At 37.9% G+C, this 19,328-nt stretch overlaps 1 protein-coding gene across 4 annotated transcripts in view; it reads right to left on the reverse strand.

Annotated features, from left to right (window-relative positions):
• Nucleotides 1-19,328, reverse strand: part of UHRF2 (ubiquitin like with PHD and ring finger domains 2) — a 100,808-nt gene that overhangs the window by 24,448 nt on the left and 57,032 nt on the right. For 2 of the 4 annotated variants that reach the window (XM_075138047.1, XM_075138046.1), the window contains exons 5-9: nt 18,759-18,868; nt 9,438-9,624; nt 5,320-5,443; nt 4,826-4,933; nt 987-1,091 (exon numbers count right to left, since the gene is read on the reverse strand). In XM_075138047.1, coding sequence (XP_074994148.1) covers nt 987-1,091; nt 4,826-4,933; nt 5,320-5,443; nt 9,438-9,624; nt 18,759-18,868 — 634 coding nt within the window. Of the gene's footprint in view, nt 1-986; nt 1,092-2,688; nt 2,774-4,825; nt 4,934-5,319; nt 5,444-9,437; nt 9,625-18,758; nt 18,869-19,328 lie in introns of all 4 variants that reach the window. The other 2 variants (XM_075138049.1, XM_075138048.1) reach the window with 2 other exon arrangements.

The raw sequence follows: 19,328 nt of genomic DNA on the forward strand, positions 1-19,328 counted from the left end.
CCTTCAGAGGCAATACTCTGCAGCAGCAGCTGGTAGGTGCTGTTGGCAAAGAATACATTACTTTCTGATGCTATTTCAGATGCTTATTGCTTTCTCCAGTGCCTTTTTCCTTATGATTAACAGCTATGCATGTTGTAAAAAACCGGATTGCTTACTGCTTTATCCTTCACCTGATGCATGATTCAAAATTCCACCTGATGGAGCAGAACTACAAGAAGGGATGTACCCTGTGTAAACATTATTTAATTGCAGGGAACAGTAATCTATTAAAAAATAAATGTTCATCATGATTTATTAATAAATAAATGTTCATCATGAGATGAAAGTCGGTTGCAGTTACTGTTTTGTTTAGCAGCACAATTGCTTTTGTTGCTCTACTTGGATGTTAACATCAAAGTAGAATTTTTTTCCAGCACCTTTTGGGGATCATAATACAAGATATTGAGACTTTCCTAAGAAGTTCTGAAAGTGCTTATCAGTAGGAGTCAAGAACCTTCAGAACTTCATAGAATCAAGTAACATTTACCTTTTATTCTTGCTTCATTAAAATAAATGTATCACATATTTAGAAACACAATAAATCCGAAGGAAGAGGCATCTATCTGTCTTGAAAGCAATAAAAATCATGACCAAAGCAGAACATAAAACATATTATTTGCATATAATTACACTATCAGATTTTAAATAATACTAAATCCAGATGCTGAAAGTATACTGAAATTTAACTACCCTAAACAATGTAAAATTCAGCTGTAATTGAGATATTTTGTTTAAGTATGAGCATAAGCACTCTTTAAGAAAGATTTGCTTACATATTTCTCCCCAAAATACTAAAAACTATTCAGTTTGTTATCAGTAGTAGTTTTTTTTTTTCACGGTCCTATTTGCATAAGCATTAGTTTTAGAATCAACAACAAACATAACTCTGTCTTTACAAACATTAATACATTAGAACAGCAAAACCGTTGCTTGTATAAATGACATACCACTTCATCTTCAAATCCTCCAGCTAATACAAGTGAATAAGCTCCATCATTACTGCGTCCATGGATTCCACCCACGTGTGGTCTGTGAACACCTGCTTCACTCACCTGGCAACACAAAAAAGCCAGTTTCTAGCATTTTTTTCAAACAACCAGCCATCTACAATCACTTTTAACAATCAACTTTCTGCTTAAAATATTGTACAGGGGTGCTGTGTAAATAGTTAATGTACGACTGCCATTAAAAGTGAGAATTCCACTTGTTTTTAAGGAAGAAAAGCCAAAAGTAAGGACACCCAAAAAATGGGAGGACAATGTAGGACAGTGGTGACACTGGAAGATGTAAAGGTACGCTTTCTTCTTTGGGAAAAATCTCCACGATTCTTTCCATAAGCAGTATTTAAGACTGTACTCACTGCTATACTCCACTTGCGCAGTCATTTAGAACAATCCAAAGCAGATGGAGATCTGCCAGTTTGGTAACATTTTAAAATCCTTAACTAAGAAAGATCACAGTGACCCATGTAAAGATCATTATGTCAGGTACTATCGAGGTAACACACTATAAATGTGACCAACTCAGAGGAATATTATCACACTCTCTAAGGAAACAGAAGAAGCCATTGCAACAACATATGGATCATAAGCTAGTTCTCCAACCAGGGTAACTCTCTGGTAATGAATGTGCAACTAAGCTGCAACCAGACCAGCTGAGAGCTGCAGCTCTACCGTAAACTGGCAACATTATTAAAGTCTGCTTGAACATCTCTCCTGAACTCCTTTTCCCGACCTACACTTTTAAGTCACTTCCATGAAAGTTTACATTCTTCTGCTATAGCCTTGTACTTTCATAATACAATACATCAGATCAAAGGTCCAGCTGGCCAAAAATGCTGTCTCTAACAACAGACAAGAGCTGTGCACAGTATGAAAACTATGCAAGGACACAGTGATACTTCCTTGCACAATTTCTCAGCATCCAGCTGTCTGTGGCTCAGACTTCCTAAACTACTTAAAACTTTTGGATCCATAGCATACAAGAGAGAAAAGCGTTCACAGTAGTACCGCTTGTCATATGGACTAATAATACTTTTGTTCATTTTGAAGTAGGCAGCTGACCTTTCTTTTTGATGACCCCTTTTTGCATTACAAAAGTATGTATATCGGTCCCTAATCATTTTTTTCATACTGTACCTCATTTTGTAGCCATCTAAACTACACCATGTTTTCGACATTCTTCCAGAATGAAAAGTTTTTCCCGTTGAATGAAAACCATCACATTCCTTCAATCATCCTGACTGTCGTTCATTTTATTTTCCTGACCCTTCCTTTCACAATAATTTAACACTTGATTTATTTTTTGATCACTATTGGGTATTAATATGGCATATTTTCAAAATCAGCTATTAGAAGATCTCTCTCCTGAATAATAAGAATAATAAGTAGCTGAAAGCCCATTACAAATTATATAGTTAGAACTGTTCCCCACCCCACATTTACTATCCACAACAACTTAGCACTCTCACCTAACTTTATCAGCTATTTGCCAATTTTTCCAGACCATTTATGAGTATGCTGAATAAAAAGGCCCCACTATTGCGCTCCTCTTCCCTGCAGTATCAAACATCCTTTCATTCATTCCTCCCTCCCTTCTTTCATTTCCAGGTTTTATCAATTAAATTTAGGTTTCTGGTAGGTGATTCACCCCAAAGATGAACTCTGGTAAGTAATTCATGCCAAAGATGCTCTTCAGATGCTCTCTCCAGAAGCAATACTTAGTCAATTTCCTTCTAGGGAAAAGAGAGTTTGTGTCATAAAAAACTACGCAAATCAGAAATAAAGAAACTACAGTCTCTAAATTCTCATAGATTTGCTGAGACAAACTCATTTCTCATACAAAAGACTAGTCATATGAGAAACAAAAGTATAGTTTAACTTTCTACGTAGAAAACATTTCAATCTTTTTTAAAAAAAAAAAGGATGAAGTATTTCATTTATACCCAAAATTAAATAATTATGTAGAAATTCTACATAAATAATTATGTAGAAATGGTAATTGCCTTTTGATGTCTAGTCCACATATATATATATAAAAATTAGCATTCTCTGCTTAATTTTCTGACAAAAGCAGCGCTCTAATTCTGTTCCTTTGTCCTACTAGCACTAGAAAGATTTGAAAACTATTAGCTTTTGTGTTACAAATGGAATTCCTAACAAAAAGGTGAACAAATAATTTCAATTATTGTTGAGCAGTGAAAATAAAACTTGTTTTTGAGATTCTGAGTTTGCATAAGTGACTTTAGAAACTCCTCTTACTTATGAGACTTTACCTAATCTGGAAGCCAACAAAAAGCTAACTATTTATTTTAATTCCTTTCACAAAAAAGTTCTTCAAACACAGGAGAGGTCAACGAAATATCCCAAAGAATCAAAACTGAATTTTCCTCTTAAGCAAGTCATTTTGTATAAAATCGCTGGTATGATGAACAGCATAATTTTACATTACAAATTTAATTTGCTTCATCTAAGGTTTGTATTGATGGTAATGTTAACGATGGACATCAAAGTGAGAAAGGATCAAAAGAACTAGTTTAGGTTTCAACTGCTTCACTGTGATTTCTACCAAGGAGGGAAATTGAAAACTGTTGCTAAGGGGAAAATGTCTGCCGCTAACCATATCAGCCTTAAAACTTGCATGGCCTTCCAAATCCAAAATCCTTCACACAGTACTGGAAGACACTACCATCAGAGGAAAATTGCCTGCTAAGTGTTCTCTTCTACCGATTGAATAATAAAACATCTGTTTTCTTCTCATGAGAAAACAGGTGAGGAAAAGTTCAGAAAACAGATCAGAGGAGGCTTTTGATTCTTGGCTTGCCTCTCAAGCAGTTTAGAAAGACTTGTTTCTATTCTTCCAAATATGATGGAAAACGTTCAATTACAATCCTTTACACATGCAAGAGACAAAGAAGTCACTGATTTTGAAAACAAAGAAGTATTTCCCCGACTAAAAACAACAATAAAAAAATCAAAGATAAAACAAAAATCAGTGCTAGCAGATAAGGCTGGGGGAAAAGGAAGTAAGTTTGCAGTTTGCTGGACACTTCGAAACCACAAAAAAAATCAGTATTGGCACAAAAGGAAGCTGTCCCATCCTCCCTGCTTTGTTTTTTCCTGCCCCGCTGAGTATTTGCACTGTGCTTATATAACCAAAATGGGAAACGGACTGGGAAAATTAACTCCCCTCCTACCCCAAATGAGATTATTCTTCTGCCAGTTTTTCTACCAATCTAGTTTACCATACAGCCTAGGAAATACTTGCAACAGAAAATGAGACAGTGCAAGAAACAGCAAAGGCTGAATGGACAGCTAATTTCAGTAGCAGTAGAGGTTTACACTGGTTCAAGCTGTTCATCAGCCTAAAAGAAGATTTGGACATCCATTACATGTGACCAAAAAAACCAACAAGGAGTCAATTTACAGCGATATCATCTAATGTTTTCAAAGTCTACAGTCTACATCTCCTAAGTGGGATAATCAGTTCATGTGAAGTATACTTCAGAAAATACTTGACTCTATTCACTAGGAATCCCACTCAGAATTTTAACATGTGAAATTTGTTTATCCTAGTCACAACAGACTTACTAAGTTGTATTGTAAAATCAGTATACTTCAACCTTCACTACTATCGGCATCACTTTCAGTATTAGAATCATATCAATGCATTTGCTTTGTTTAGTCCTGGTGAAAATGGCCATTGTCAATTTAAATTTATTTTAATGCCCAACCATTCATTATTATTCTCACTTACTTCAACTACAGCTAATACTGAAACAACATACCTGAACTCTGAATTTCCAGGTTGTCCCAACAGGAACACCAGGTATAGGTCCATAATGATTTGAAGGAACAATAGTGCATTCCTTAGTGCGACCAACACAGGCCATGCCCTAAAAATACATAAGACAAAATGAATTAGTATTATAATACTGAAGACTATTTGCAAATTCAATGCAGATATAACGAAATTTGATCATTATAACAAACACATACTTTAAAATATGTTAACGATTATTAAAAGGAATGTTAATTAAGTAATACGTGTTTATGGGTTTGGGGGAGGGATCGGGGGTTGGGTTTTTTTGTTTTTACCTCTAGTCTCCTTAATAATTCTTCCACTGCTTTAACTGCCAGTAGATATTCGGCAGGATTAATCATTGTTTTATTGTCTGTGCAACCCAGTACTGAATTTTGTGTAGTGCATATATAAATAGAATTATAAATGTACCACATACATGAACAATCATGTAACAGCTATTTCTAAAGTACACTCTACCTTGCCCCAGTCTCTCTGGCTTTCAGTACTGGCAGATGGCATCTTTGCTTTCTTTTTACTCTGTTTGAGCTTTTCTCCAGCCTTTACAACTTCATTAGAATCATTTTTGCAGGAAGGACAATACCTAAAAAAAGGTTTTAGTAAATTCTCAATTACTTCATAATAATGGCAATACATTTCTTGTAGCCAAAATAGTGTCAATTTGTTTATATTTGACTAAATATTTCAAGCTAGCAAACATATACTGGTCTTAAGCAGCTGAAGCCTATGGCTTAAAAAATGAACACAACATGAACAAATATTGTCTACTTTTAAAAAAGGGCATTTCAATATCTTTGAAGGTAGAGTGCTAGAGGCAAAACATGTACTCTTTCTCACATGATATGTGAGAGGTCCCCATGTCTCCTGTATTCTCTTTTCATTTTGTCCTCTTTCATTTAGATCATGTAAAGGAGAAGACAGGTGAGATTACAGTACGCTGCTAACCAATACTCCTGGTTTGTTTCTACATCCTGCCCACTCAACCCTTATTTTTTGCTTCTAGTACAATAAATTTCACTGCAGCTGAATGTCAAACAGAGCCAAGCTATCATGTAATGTGTGTAGACACACACACACACACACTCGCTCACTCCACAGCACTGAAGCCATTTGGAATATAGATATTGCTGAGACTCATTCCAGCTAACACAAAGCTATCCTGGTGGGAAAGTAGGAGATACTAGTATGCAGTGACTACAGCAGAGAGAGAAAGGGAGTACACTGGTCCTTTTGCTGCCTCTGGTAACATTTTTATCCCATTCCAGGAATGCCAACGGAAATGCAATTGTCCATGTTTCTGGCTCCCGTGGGCTGGGTTTGGCCCATACGCCACTAATGGAGGAAGCCTGATCTACACTACCATTGATAACCTAGTTTAGATAACTACCACTAGTACTATTACTACTACTGTTTTGGATTTATTAATTAACTTTTGTATATGGATATGAATAGAAGAATTAACGATTAATATCCACAGACACAGATTTCACTATGTCAATAAAGGTGTTGAACCATTAAGACAATGAAGCTGTGTAGATAAAAAGAAATAAAAAATATTTTGATGCTGAAATTCTCACATTAAGACTTTGAATGATACTACAGTTGTTTAAAAAAAAAGTATGCAATGACCAATTAAAAGAAGGAACATGACATAATGTAAATTCACAAGGTGAATTAACTAGGGCATTCCCTGCTTCTTGATAAGGTAACCATATTACCTTAATATTTTTTAAACTGTGTTTTGTATGGAATATTAAACACTGTTTCGCATATAGACTGATGTAATCTCTGGAAGAGAAACTTATCAACCTTTCCCAAACTGCGGGCTTAGCCCCTGAACAGAATTTGCCAAATTTTACACTATAAAAATACTAAATGGAAATTTTTCCACTTCTAATCCAAACAAAATCTGTCAAGAAATTAAGGATCAGACAGCCATGACTCTTTGCTAATATGCAAGAAGAAGGGAGAACACAGACCTCCTCTTTGGTAGGAGACACTGCTTCACCCAGTGCAACCGCACTCCTACATGCATCCAAGCACTAAGACTGCAAAGGGCTGGCATCACTAAGTATCCCAAAATTAACTGTCACAAGCCAGCTCCATAACAGTACCTCTCCCACCCAGTGACTTCATCCACAGATGCAGCTATCTACTTAGATGAATAAATCTTAAGACTCATATCGTCACACAGCAAACAAAAACAAGTTAAAAAGCTTGACAGCTATTTTTCAAGACATTTTAATTATATGAATTAAACTTCTACTACTTGTTGAAATTCTTAATTTTTTTGCCAGAAATTTAAGCGGAATGGTCTAAAAGTGCACTTAACGTATGACCTGAGGGACTCTAAAGACCATGTTGTCAGCCAATTTAATTCTTGTGTGGTTGTCTACAGAACAGTGAATCCTCTGTATGGAGGAAAACAGTCCTGGGGACCTATGCAGTGCAGTTAAGTGATATTAATGTAAAAGGGTAGGGAGATTTGAGCAGTACTGGCTACCCTTTGAAAAAATTTCTATCTTCAAACTTTCTCTGTAGCCCTCTGAAATAGAAGTAGAGTAACTCATAAGAATGTTTCATAAGAAGCTGTTGAAAAAGAATGGGCACCAGTGAAGACCAGAACACTAATACCTAATCTGAAAAATAGTATGAAGCAGCCAGCAGGCCAAAATAATCTTAGGACACTAGCTAAACCAAAGAGACACTGATGGCTGGTGAGATTTCAGCATCAGTATCCTGACGTGCCTATCAAACCTTCTGTGTATTTGAGGGCGTAGAAGAAACTAGAGAGAATAAATTGTTTTCAGGGTAGAACAAAGGATTTGGGCGTTTTGTGGGAGGGAGTCACTGACTTGAAGCATATATATTTTCTTTATCCTGTGACTAGTACTGGAAAATAGGTGGACTTTACTGTTGCTGGAGTACTGGATTAGAGCTCGTTCTAAGAGTAAGGGGCAGCTAAAGCATGGATGGACCCAACACGTGTGTACTTCCAGACAGATGGTCTCATTGAATATTCTGAATGAAGGAAGTCAAAAAAGAACTTCTCAGCTGCTATATCCAAAGGTCAGATGCAATCAGGTAAGAATACCACTTATGGATTGCAGTCAGTAATAAACCTCTTGTGTGCTGAGAATGGTTTCCAACATGTGACATCAACTCACTTATGTTGAGAAGTAGTAGGAAGCAGGAAGATGTCATGCACAGAAGACCAGTCTGCCTTGACAGTAGAAAACTTGGGGATAGTTCAGACTAACATGCTGTGAAATAAACACTGCTGAATAAACACCATAATCATTTTGCATATGCAAGAAGTGGAAGGCACATAGACAATATTCAAATAAATGCTATTTTTAGTTCCAATGACCCATACATATTTCTAGGAGGTACTGAAAATATTTTTTAGATAGTGTTTCAAGACAGCAGTTCCTCCAAAAACATTGAATACAACTCTTCCCAGTGCAGAAGTTTCATGGGAAAAAGATCAACTTCCAACAACAGTATCCCTGTGGCCAAATGTACACACTGAGAAACACCTATCAATGTTAACGGTCTCAATCACTAAATCACACACTGGCATAAACACAGAAGGAGTTCAGAAAAAAATGCAATGCCCCAGAAAACACGCAGACCATTAGACACTGACCAATAAACAAACCTACTATGGCATCCACTATCATTTAGAAGATTGAATTATTTATTTCCAGAGAATGTTAAAACTTCCAAAGGACTTAGGCAGATTTTTACATAAAATTTACTCACAAGGTCCAAAGAGATTCCATAAAACGTATCCATAGACATCTTAGACATTTCTTGATGTCTATGTAATGGGAAACTTTATTAGAATAAAGTTCTATTTATTTCTTATTTATAAAGGATAAGCATCTCATGTAAGTCATAGACAGGTGATAAATACAAACACTGTAAATTGTAGATAGCTAATAAAGTCAAAAAATGGTATAGAGCCCAGATAACTTAATGGGCTGCTAATGGTCCACGCAGATTCATTTCAAAATACAATTATCTTGATTTAACAATGCCAGTTAGTTTGGTTTTCCTGCTGGCAGAACCAGGGACAGTAGAAATGAAGAGTAGCAAGGTGGTGGTCCTCCCACAGCAGGAGAAATGAATGGAGTAGAGGCAACGAGAAGATACAGGAAGGGCACAGGGGCAGCAACAGGGACAGAGGATGAAGGGGAAGAGAAGGGTGAGCGTAACAGAATTGTTCAAGCAGTGAAGCTTGAACAAAATTAAATGGCTGGGGAGCAACCACTGTTGATATACACAATCAGATCAGATAATGTCACAGAAGATCATAATGATCATAATGAATAAAATGAACATACCAGTTTTGAAACTCCATAATGGTCATTAAAGCTTACTACTAATCCTTTGTGAATGATTTAAAAGAATTACCTTGACAGAAAACATAAGGTTTATATTAAGTAAATGGATGAAAAACACAGCAGAATTTTAAAAATTCTTCAGTATTGACTCTCACGAGGTGCAAATAACAAAAAGTTACCATGTATAGAATGGCAATATAGATAAGTAAATCATCCTTGTATATTTACCAGTCCTCATCTTCTGGTATCTTGCTTAAGGGAGGGTTCAAGCAGTATATATGATAAGCCATATTACATTCATCACACAGAAGTTGCATGTGAGCATCCTGTTTTCCACCACACAAATAACACGAACAAAAACGGCACTCCTTATCTGGATCAGCCCTACAGTGCTTGCATTCAGGGCCACTTTTTCCTGTCAAAAACAAAGCAAAAGTCAAATGCCATGTATCTTAGAAAAGTGCATTACTGTATCTACAGGAAAAAATTATTTCTGCACATGAACACTGCCCTCTTGAAAATGCTTTCTTCTTACAACGAGGTATTTGACTATCTAGGCTAATGGGATTTTTTTGCTGTATAAATAAGCAGTAAAGAAAATGACTAATCAGCAGCTTCTCTTATTTTCTCCTCTCCCGCTCCCAACATGCCACCTGCACACTCTCCCTACAGATGGAGCCTAGCACAATCTCTAGTTGGAATCTTCTTAAATACAGCCATGAAGAAATTCCAATTAGGTAGCTGGTAACAGTCAAATAAAGACGAAACTACAATTTGGAACAGCTCTCCTCCCCTTAAATTAAATTTACAGTTGGATAGAAAAATTAGTAGTCTGAGACCACAGACAACCCCAAATCACCAGTTGTTTCACAGCAGCAGTTTAGTTTACACACAACAAAACACTAACTTTCTGTTTCAGCTCACTTGGAAATTTGGACCTATGAACGCCACTGTGAAACAAAACCATTGGCATTTGTTCCTCAATCAAGGAAAAAATGCTTTTATACAAAAGAAAAACATTTAGTAGCCTAAACTAGATATGAAAGAGGAGAGGGAAGAAACACTGAATACTTGTAGCAGAATTAACGCTTGCAGGAGAAATGTCTGAAACAAGTAGAAGGTCCGGAGAAATGAAAGATGACTTCAGAAGAGAACTTGATCACTGCCCAAAGAATTCCAACATTAAAAGAAAAAAAATTTCACACGTATGTTCTGTGCGGAAGTCATCTAGAAATGCCATGGAAGTAAATTTGAGCTTAAAATTAGTCTAATAAATAGAGTACTTCCAAACTTCTCTGGAAATAGTATTTTATCTGAAAGAAGAATTGGCTTTGAATCAGAAGACAAGGAAGACTAGAAAGACTCTTTGAGAGTTCAGAGTTGGAAGTAGGAAACTGGAGAATCTAGACACCTGAGATAATAGAGAGGATATTTTTCTTAAAGTTTAAAATGGGCCAGAAAATGTTCTTTCAAGTACCATTCTGGAAGAAGAAAATAACCACAGGTTATGGAAGTTCAGAAACTGAAACAGCTGGAATACCAACACTTTGAATAAATTTTCTTGGAAGTCCATAAGCATATTATCTGAGGACCTTCTGAACTGTTTGACAATGTCTACTCAAAAGGGCAATTGGCCTAGGACAGTGTGATAAGGACAGACAAACTTATTCCTGTCATAATCTTTGCCAAAAATACCCAAAAGTCATTAGTCATACAAAAAAATAACACTTTCATTCTCTGGGACAAAAGCTTACTGAATATGTCCATGATGTCACAAGCAAGTTCATTAATAAGGCATTTGAAAAGCAGCCCCACTACAAAACACCTCCTCCCAACCCCAAAACCCCTACAGCCCTTCGGAGGCAGCATGAACATCAGATTCTTCCACAGGTGCTAAGCAGACAGAATTTTAGACAAAAAAAGAAGGGCACAAGAAACAAATCATAATATTTAAGAAAACACTGCCTGTTCCCATGAGATTTAATCCTTAGGAAAAAACAGAATTTTTTTCATACTAAAGGACTGCTGCCTTTCTGATACATTTTTAGGGGAAACTAGAATTTGTCAAACCCCAGACCTGGAGAACTGCCCCAGGTTTCTCTGACTAGCATGAGAGAATACTCAAGGACAAGCTTCCATCTTCTCTCAGCTTTATTTTTTATTTTTCTTCACTATGAGTCATTGTCCAAGTTGCTGCCTTCAGAAGCTGTATAGCTTATCAGTTCCTTGTAAGTTAAGTTTGCTTGGATAACATAAGCAATCAAAGTAAATATTTCTTTTAGGAGTTGATTCTTGAATATAAAGATGAGGTGGATCCCTGATGTATCCAGAGAAGTTCTGGATACTTTACTTTTTTCCTAAGCGTACTGAGAAAGAAAGGAATTACTTTAGTTTAGGGGTTTGCAGAAATCCCAGCCCCTTCCTGTTGAGGAAAAATTTGCCCTCCCAGCTGAATAGACTTTACAGAAAATTTGATCCACATGGATAAGATATCAGTGTAAAACCTCTGTGGAGAGAAACTCCAGACTGAAAGACTTATAAGAAAGGGGGACTGGAATGCCAAGTGGTGTGCTGTATCTGCAGTCTTTCTGGAGGACTTTGAAGAATACTTTTATCTTCAAAGGTGGAAGCAACTAGACTTAGAGAGGGAAGGGGATGGAGTTTTAAGTTACAAAGAAGAGTCAGGGGCTGCCGATGTATTAGGAACCAACAGGGAAAAACCTGTGAATTGCCTCAAAGGAATTAGGGCTTTTTCCTCTGAAAAGGTGACATGGTCTGTAGCCCAGCTGAAACGTCTCTACACTGATGCGTGTAGCATGGGTAACAAAGAGCAGGAATTGGAAGTGACTGCGCAGCTGGAAAGCTATGATCTAATCACTATCACTGAAACTTGGTTCAACAAATCACACGACTGGAGCACTGCATCGGATGGCTAAGAACTCTTCAGAAGGGACAGGCAAGGAAGAAGGGGTGGGCGATTTGGCCTCTATGGACTGATTGCACAGAGCTGTCTTTGAAAACCAGTGATGAGCAGGTCGAGAGCTTGTGGATGAAACTTGGGCCAAGTTGGCCAAGCCAACAAAGGAAACCTCGTGGCTGGCGTTTATTACCGCCCACCCGATCGAGAGGAGCCTGTTGATGAAGTGTTCTTACTGCAGAAGTATCGTGCTCACAGGCTCTGATCCAGCTGGGGGACTTCAGTCACCCTGATATCTGCCAGAAAAGCAGCACAGCAAGCTGTAAGCAGTCCAGGAGACTCTTAGAGAGCATCGAGGATAATCTCCTAATCCAGGTGACAGACAGCCCAACCAGAGGAGAAGCATTACTGGACCTGTTGCTTACCAAGAGAGATGAACTAATTCCAGAGGTCCAGATCAGTGGCAGCCTGGGCTGCAGTGATCATGCCCTGGTGGAATTCACAATCTCGAGGGATATGGGCCGAAGAAAGATTAAAGTCAGGACCCTGAATTTTAGGAGACTGAACCTAAAGTTGTTTAAGGAATTAGTGGATGGGACCCCCTAGGAAACTGCCCTCAGGGATAAAGGAGTTGGCAGCTCTTTAAGGACATTTTTCTTACAGCACAAGAGCTCTCAATTCCCATGTGTAACCAATCAGGCAAGGAGTGCAGGAGACCAGCATTGCTCAGTAAGGACCTCCTGGTCAAATTAAAGCATAAGAAAGAAATGCACAGGCAGTGGAACCAGGGACATGTATCCTCGGAAGAATACAGGGACACTGCCCGGATGTGTAAGAATGGGATCAGGAAAGCTAAGGCACAGTTGGAGCTGAGTTTGGCAAAGGATGCTACGAATAATAAGCATGGCTTCACAGGTATGTTGGTCAGAAAAGGAAGATTAAAGAAAATGTACCCGACCCCCAATCCCCCTCTCTGCCCCTCTGTCCTGAGACAGGACAACTAGTGACAACCGACATGGAGAAGGCTGAGGTACACAGCAATTCTTTTGCCTCAATTTTCACTGGTAATCACTCTTCCCACATCTCTCAAGTCCCTGAACTTCAAGGCAGGGGACTGGGGGAATGAAGTCGCTCCCCACTGTAAGAGAAGATCACGTCTGAGACCATCTGAGGAACCTGAACATACACAATCCATGGGACAAAATGAGATGCATCCGAGGGTCCTGAGGAAACGGACTGATGCAGTTGCCAAGCCACTCTCCATCATATCTGAAAAGTCATGGCAGTCACAGAAAGTCCGCAGTGACTGGAAGCAAAGAAATATTGCCCTCTTTTTTAAAAAGGGTAAAAAGGAAGATCCTGGATATTATTGACCAGTCAGCCTCACCTCAGTGCCCAGTAAGATCATAGAACAGAGATTCCTGGAAGACATGTCAAAGCATATGGAAGACAGGGAGGTGATTAAAGACAGCCAACATGGCTTCACCAAGGGCAAATCGTGCCTGACTGATCTAGTAGCCCTCTACAATGGACTGAATGCATCAGTGCACAAGGAAAGAACTACGGATGTCATTTACCTGGACTTCGGTAAGGCCTTTGGTCTGGTTCCACACAACATTATTGCTGCTGAATTGGAGAGATATGGTTTGGTGGATGAACTATCAGATGGATAAGGACTTGGTTGGATGGCTGCTTCTAAAGAGTGGATGGTCTGCATCCAATGGCTCAATGTCCAAGTGGAAACCAGTAACGAGCGGTGTCCCTCAAGGGTCCATACTGGGACCAGTACTATTTAATAACTGTATCAATGACATAGATAGTGGGATGAATGCACCTCAACAAGTTTGTGGATGACAAAGCTGAGTGGTGCAGTTGATACACCAGTGGGAAGGGATGTCATCCAGAGGGACCTTGACAGGCTTGAGGAGTGGGCTCATGTGAACCTCCTGAAGTTCAACAAGGCCAGGTGCAAGGTCCTGCACAAGACAATCCCCAATATCAATACAGGTGGGGAAATAATGGATTGAGAGCAGCCCTGCAGAGAAGGACTTGGGGATACTGGTGGACGAAAAATTGGATATGAGCCAGCAAGTGTGCACTTGCAGCCCAGAAAGCCAATCATACCCTGGGCTGCATAAAAAGAAGCGTGGCCAGCAGGTCAAGGGAGCGGCTTCTTCCTGTCGTGAGACCCCTGGAGTATGCCTGGAGTACTGCATCCAGTTCAGGGATCCCCAGTAGAAGAAAGACACGGACCTGTTAGAGCAGGTCCAGAGGAGAGCCATGGAAATGATCAGAGGGTTGGAACCCTCTCCTACGAAGAAAGGCTGAGAGAGCTGGGTTTGTTCAGCCTGGAGAAGAGAAGGCTGCAGGCAGACCTTATTATGGCCTTTCAATACTTAAAGGGGGCTTATAAGAAAGACAGGGAAAGACTTTTTACCAGGGCCTGTAGTGACAGGACAAGGAGCAACAGTTTTAAATTGAAAGAAGGTAGATTTAAACTGGATACAAGGAAGAAATTTTTTATGATAAGGGTGGTGAGACACTGGAACAGGTTGCCCAGAGAAGTTGTGGATGCCCCATCCCTGGAAGTGTTCAAAGTCAGCTTGGACAGGGCTTTGAGCACCCTGATCTAGTTGAGGATGTCCCTGCCTGATGTCCCCTGATGGCAGGGGAGTTGGACTAGATGATCTTTAAAGGTCTCTTCCAACTCAAACCATTCTATGATAAGAAGTGCTAGAACACTGCAGTTCGATTTTTTTTTTTTAAGAGAAAAACCATAAAAGCTGAAGAACATAAAAGAAGAACCACTGAAGAGGGAAAATTACCAGCTACAGATAGAAGGTCTAGTGAGATGTACTGACTGGAAAACACGAGGAGCAAATGTGTAAGGCTACCAGCAGTGGTTATTTTACAAAGCCTCAAAGGCAAAGGTCAGATACCCTTAAAAAGAAAGCCAAAATCTCTCAGTGTACTGCTTCTACCAAAGTCTAGCCTAGAAGACTTACCTCCATACTATTCAAATGGAAGTAATCTTCTAGTTTAAGACTTCTCTCCCAGGGTTCATTTGAAGAGAAACAAAACATTGTAAGAGTGCTGATGAACAAATCTGTGGATTTTCCAGCACACCCAGACAAAACTCACGGTCTGTCCAAGGTGTCAACACCACTTCAAGTCAAGTCAGACTGAAGAAACCCCAGGTAACTGGTATCCCCTTCGAAAAATTTTAACAGTGATGACTGAGCACTCCCTAAAGAAACTTACTAGTCTACCTCATCCAATAAATAACAGCCAAAAAGAAACTGCGTATTTTTCTGTATCTCTTACCACCACAAGTTGTTTAGGCCTAAGTAATTTACTGTTTTCAGTTACAATAACAGTTTCTTAGGTGAAAAGTTAGTAATAATATTTTTCTTAAAAACAGGAAAAAAGCAAAAAGGTCTACATATTTTAGTTCAGTTAAATGATACCTGGAATTTTCAACTTTCTTCAATATACAAACAAACTATAAACTGTCATTTTCATGACATGACTTTAATTTTTCACATTTCTGCTTCAACCATGTCGTAAGTCAAATGGACTGAATATATCTGCACTATTGGTCACATCAAGATGGGTCTGTTCACCCCTACCAACACTGTAGGGTTTAGTTGCATATATCATTTCATATTTTCTTCTTTTGCAGGAAGAGTTATCACGTGTTCATAGCACAAATTTGGATTCTGATGGAAGTAATATATGTTGATATCTAGGTCTTATTTCTGTTTTGCATATAAGTATTCGAAATGTATTTACAAGTATGTCGCTTTTTAGTTTTCTAATTTTCTAATATAATTTTCTAACAGGTTTAACCGTACTCTTTTCCTGGGCTGTAGAATTTAGATTTCCATTAAGTAATTTGAAAATAACTACCTTATTTTTAACTGTAACTGCTAAACATATATTGACATGTCATACACATTTTTACCTAATTTACACATATAAAACCTAACTAACGTATGGCCATGCTCAAGGAATAACAATTTTTCTGCAGAGGTGGCCTACATTGTTTATCCGATGAAGATCATTTCCAAAGTAGGCATTCTATCTTTTGGAAAGGATATGGACAGTAGCTTAATATAGACAAAAATACAGTCAGTGCATTTTCTGATTGTATTTACAAGAATCTCATAGAATATTTAAGGCCAATTAATTTGAATTTCATCTGCCATTATTGTAACAAAAATCTGCAGCTTTTCATAGCATATAAGCTAAGGTAGCTGTGAGTGTGTTTATAGATGTATGAGTATATATTTTAAAATTTTAAATACAAAGTATGAATAGGGATCTAAGTACAGTCCAGAGGTAAAGGGTACACTGCCTATGGCACACAGCTCACCTGATGTGCACTGTGCTTAAAGGGAACAAAGGCAAGACAGCTTACCAAAAAATCAGAATCACATGAACAGAAATGAAAAGGGAAGTGTGGTGAGAAAGTTGGCCTCAGGAAAAAGAGCAGTTCAAAACAAGAAATTGTCAGATCAATTAAGTTTTCAGGGTTACACTTTTAAAGATTATATTTCTGTGTTATGTTTATTTATGAAGGTTTGTAAACAATATCCTGAAATGAATAAAAATGGGACCAGGAACAGAATGAAACAAAACATACACAGAGGTGCAAATCTCTACACAGATGGCAATATATGAGTAGTTTAAGCAAAGAGGCTACAAATAAGGAAATATTTCAAATAGGAGGGAAAGAGCTGTAAGTGAAAATAAAGAGCTTGACTTTGAAACAATAAAGGTGGCAATCTGTGTAGGAAGTACAGAATGGTGAGGCCACACTTTGAATACTGTGTTCAGTTTTGGACCCCACACTACAAGAAGGACATGGAGGTGCTGGAGCGTGTCCAGAGAAGGTCAATGAGCTGGTGAAGGGTCTGGAGCACAAGTCCTATGAGGAGCGGCTGAGGGAACTGGGGTTGTTTAGCCTGGAGAAGAGGAGGCTGAGGGGAGACCTCATCACGCTCTACAACTACCTGAAGGGAGGTTGTAGCGAGGTGGGTGTTGGTCTCTTCTCCCAAGTAACCAGTGATAGGACGAGAGGAAATGGTCTCAAGTTGTGCCCGGTGAAATTTAGATTGGATATGAGGAAAAATTTCTTCATCGAAAGGGTTATCAAGCATTGGAACAGGCTGCCCAGGGAAGTGGTTGGGTCACCAGCCCTGGAGGTATTTAAAAGACGTGTAGATGTGGTGCTTAGGGACATGGTTTAGTGGTGGACTTGGCAGTGTCAGGTTAACAGTTGGACTCGATGATCTTAAGGGTCTTTTCCAACCTAAATGATTCTATGATTCTATGATAAATAAATACTCATGTCAGATCAAATGTTGCCACTGTAGACAATTTTGTATAGTCGGCAATATAGTAATCATTCATTTCCTTAACACACATATAATTTTAAAAATTAACTCAATACCCAGTAGCTGCAGGGAAGAACTAAATGAACTGTAATAATTTCATATGCCCTTTAAAAAGTAGACTTGCAAAATAAGTAGGTATGTAAATGCAAAGCAGTATCTATAGATTTTTAAATTTCTCATACTACAATTTTTTAAAACAAAAACATGTTTTAAGATATTGCAAAAACCCTTTAATGTGACCAAGAAAAAATAAACAGAATGGATGGTTAATTTTTTGTGAGTAATCTGAGGAAAGTAAATCACAAATAATGAAAAATGAATTGTGAGGAGCTCATTTACAGGAATTCACATTTTTACTTTTAAGAATACCTCAGCAAATGGTATTTGCTACTCTGAAAACAGTAATCTTTTTAGATGATGGCAAATAAACAGTAAGCAGACTAGTTCTTGTGCACTGAGAGCTACATACAAAGGTACTGAAAAATTGCCTTAAGGTCAAAAGTCTAATAATAATAGTATCTAATACCTAATAGTAGAGCTGCAGTCCAATCTCTCAGTGTTGCTATCACAAACACTTATCACTCTTAACTTTAATATACTTTTAAACTTAGGATAAAATGTCACACTACTTTTAAGATAACCAACTCCTGCCACTAACTCCTTCCTGTGGTTGTGGAGAGGATGAGGAGATATGGCACAGTTATTTTTTTAGAAGGTCATGCAGGGCCAGATAATAATCCAAACATTAATTATCCCTTTTTTTTCCATGGTACAAGCAGCTTTGGCTCTTTTTTTTTTTTAATTCTGACATAATGACAGGGTTAAAGCGCATCATTACAGACTGATTCTATCTTTGGCATTTATTAATTTATTAAAAGTTTAAATGTTGTGTCAATTGCAATAGCAGTTTTGGTGACCTGGACACCTGTCTAGGAACTTAACTGAGACTATGAATTCCTTCTGCACTGTTCATTTAGAATGTTATCAGCTGTTCCCCTTTTTCCCTGATTATGACTGACAGCACTAAGGTGTTATCAGTTTCTCAATACGTCAAGTAATAGAGCCACCTTACAGTAAATATACTTTTAGAACAGAAAACTAAAAAGGATTCTATGTAATCACTTTCCTGAACACACAAAACAATTATTACCTCTTGCATGCTGATCCTTCTATTTTTTTTAAAGAAACATAATTCAATTTGTACTTCTATTCAAATAATACAAAAAAGCATACTTTTGAAATCTCCATCCCCAAATGTCAATGGATAGGCTCCTGGCTTTTCAATCTTGTACATTTCCTCTATAAAAAGGATTTTACAATCATTTATTGTGTCTTCCGGGCCTCTGAAAAATAAAAACAATAAAAAGTACATTCAACTTAGTTCCTCAGACCTAGATTCTGTACTTTATGAATCCTAAGCAATGAGATAAAGCTAACTAGCATCTTTTTTTCATCACTGATAGGATACTTTATTTCAATTCACCCACAAAATTCATTCTAGTACTATAACTTCTAAGAAAACCAAAACACATACTTCAAGTATAAAGGATGAAGAAAAGACTACTCCATTGCCCTCAGACTACCTGGCAGCTGCCTATGTCCTTATTGACAGCCATCCATAACTTTGTAATTCTAGTGCTAAAACTTCAAAATGTTTTTTTGGCTGAACACAGCAGACCAGACAAAATCATATCCTCTCAAATACAGCATATCAAACATTATTATAAAAGTATAGTGTCAGAAGCGCACCAGAAACATGACTTATAAGACACAATAATAGACGCTACTTGGAACCCACAGAGT

This window comes from Calonectris borealis, chromosome Z, assembly GCF_964195595.1.
Source record: "Calonectris borealis chromosome Z, bCalBor7.hap1.2, whole genome shotgun sequence".
Classification (NCBI taxonomy): domain Eukaryota; kingdom Metazoa; phylum Chordata; class Aves; order Procellariiformes; family Procellariidae; genus Calonectris; species Calonectris borealis.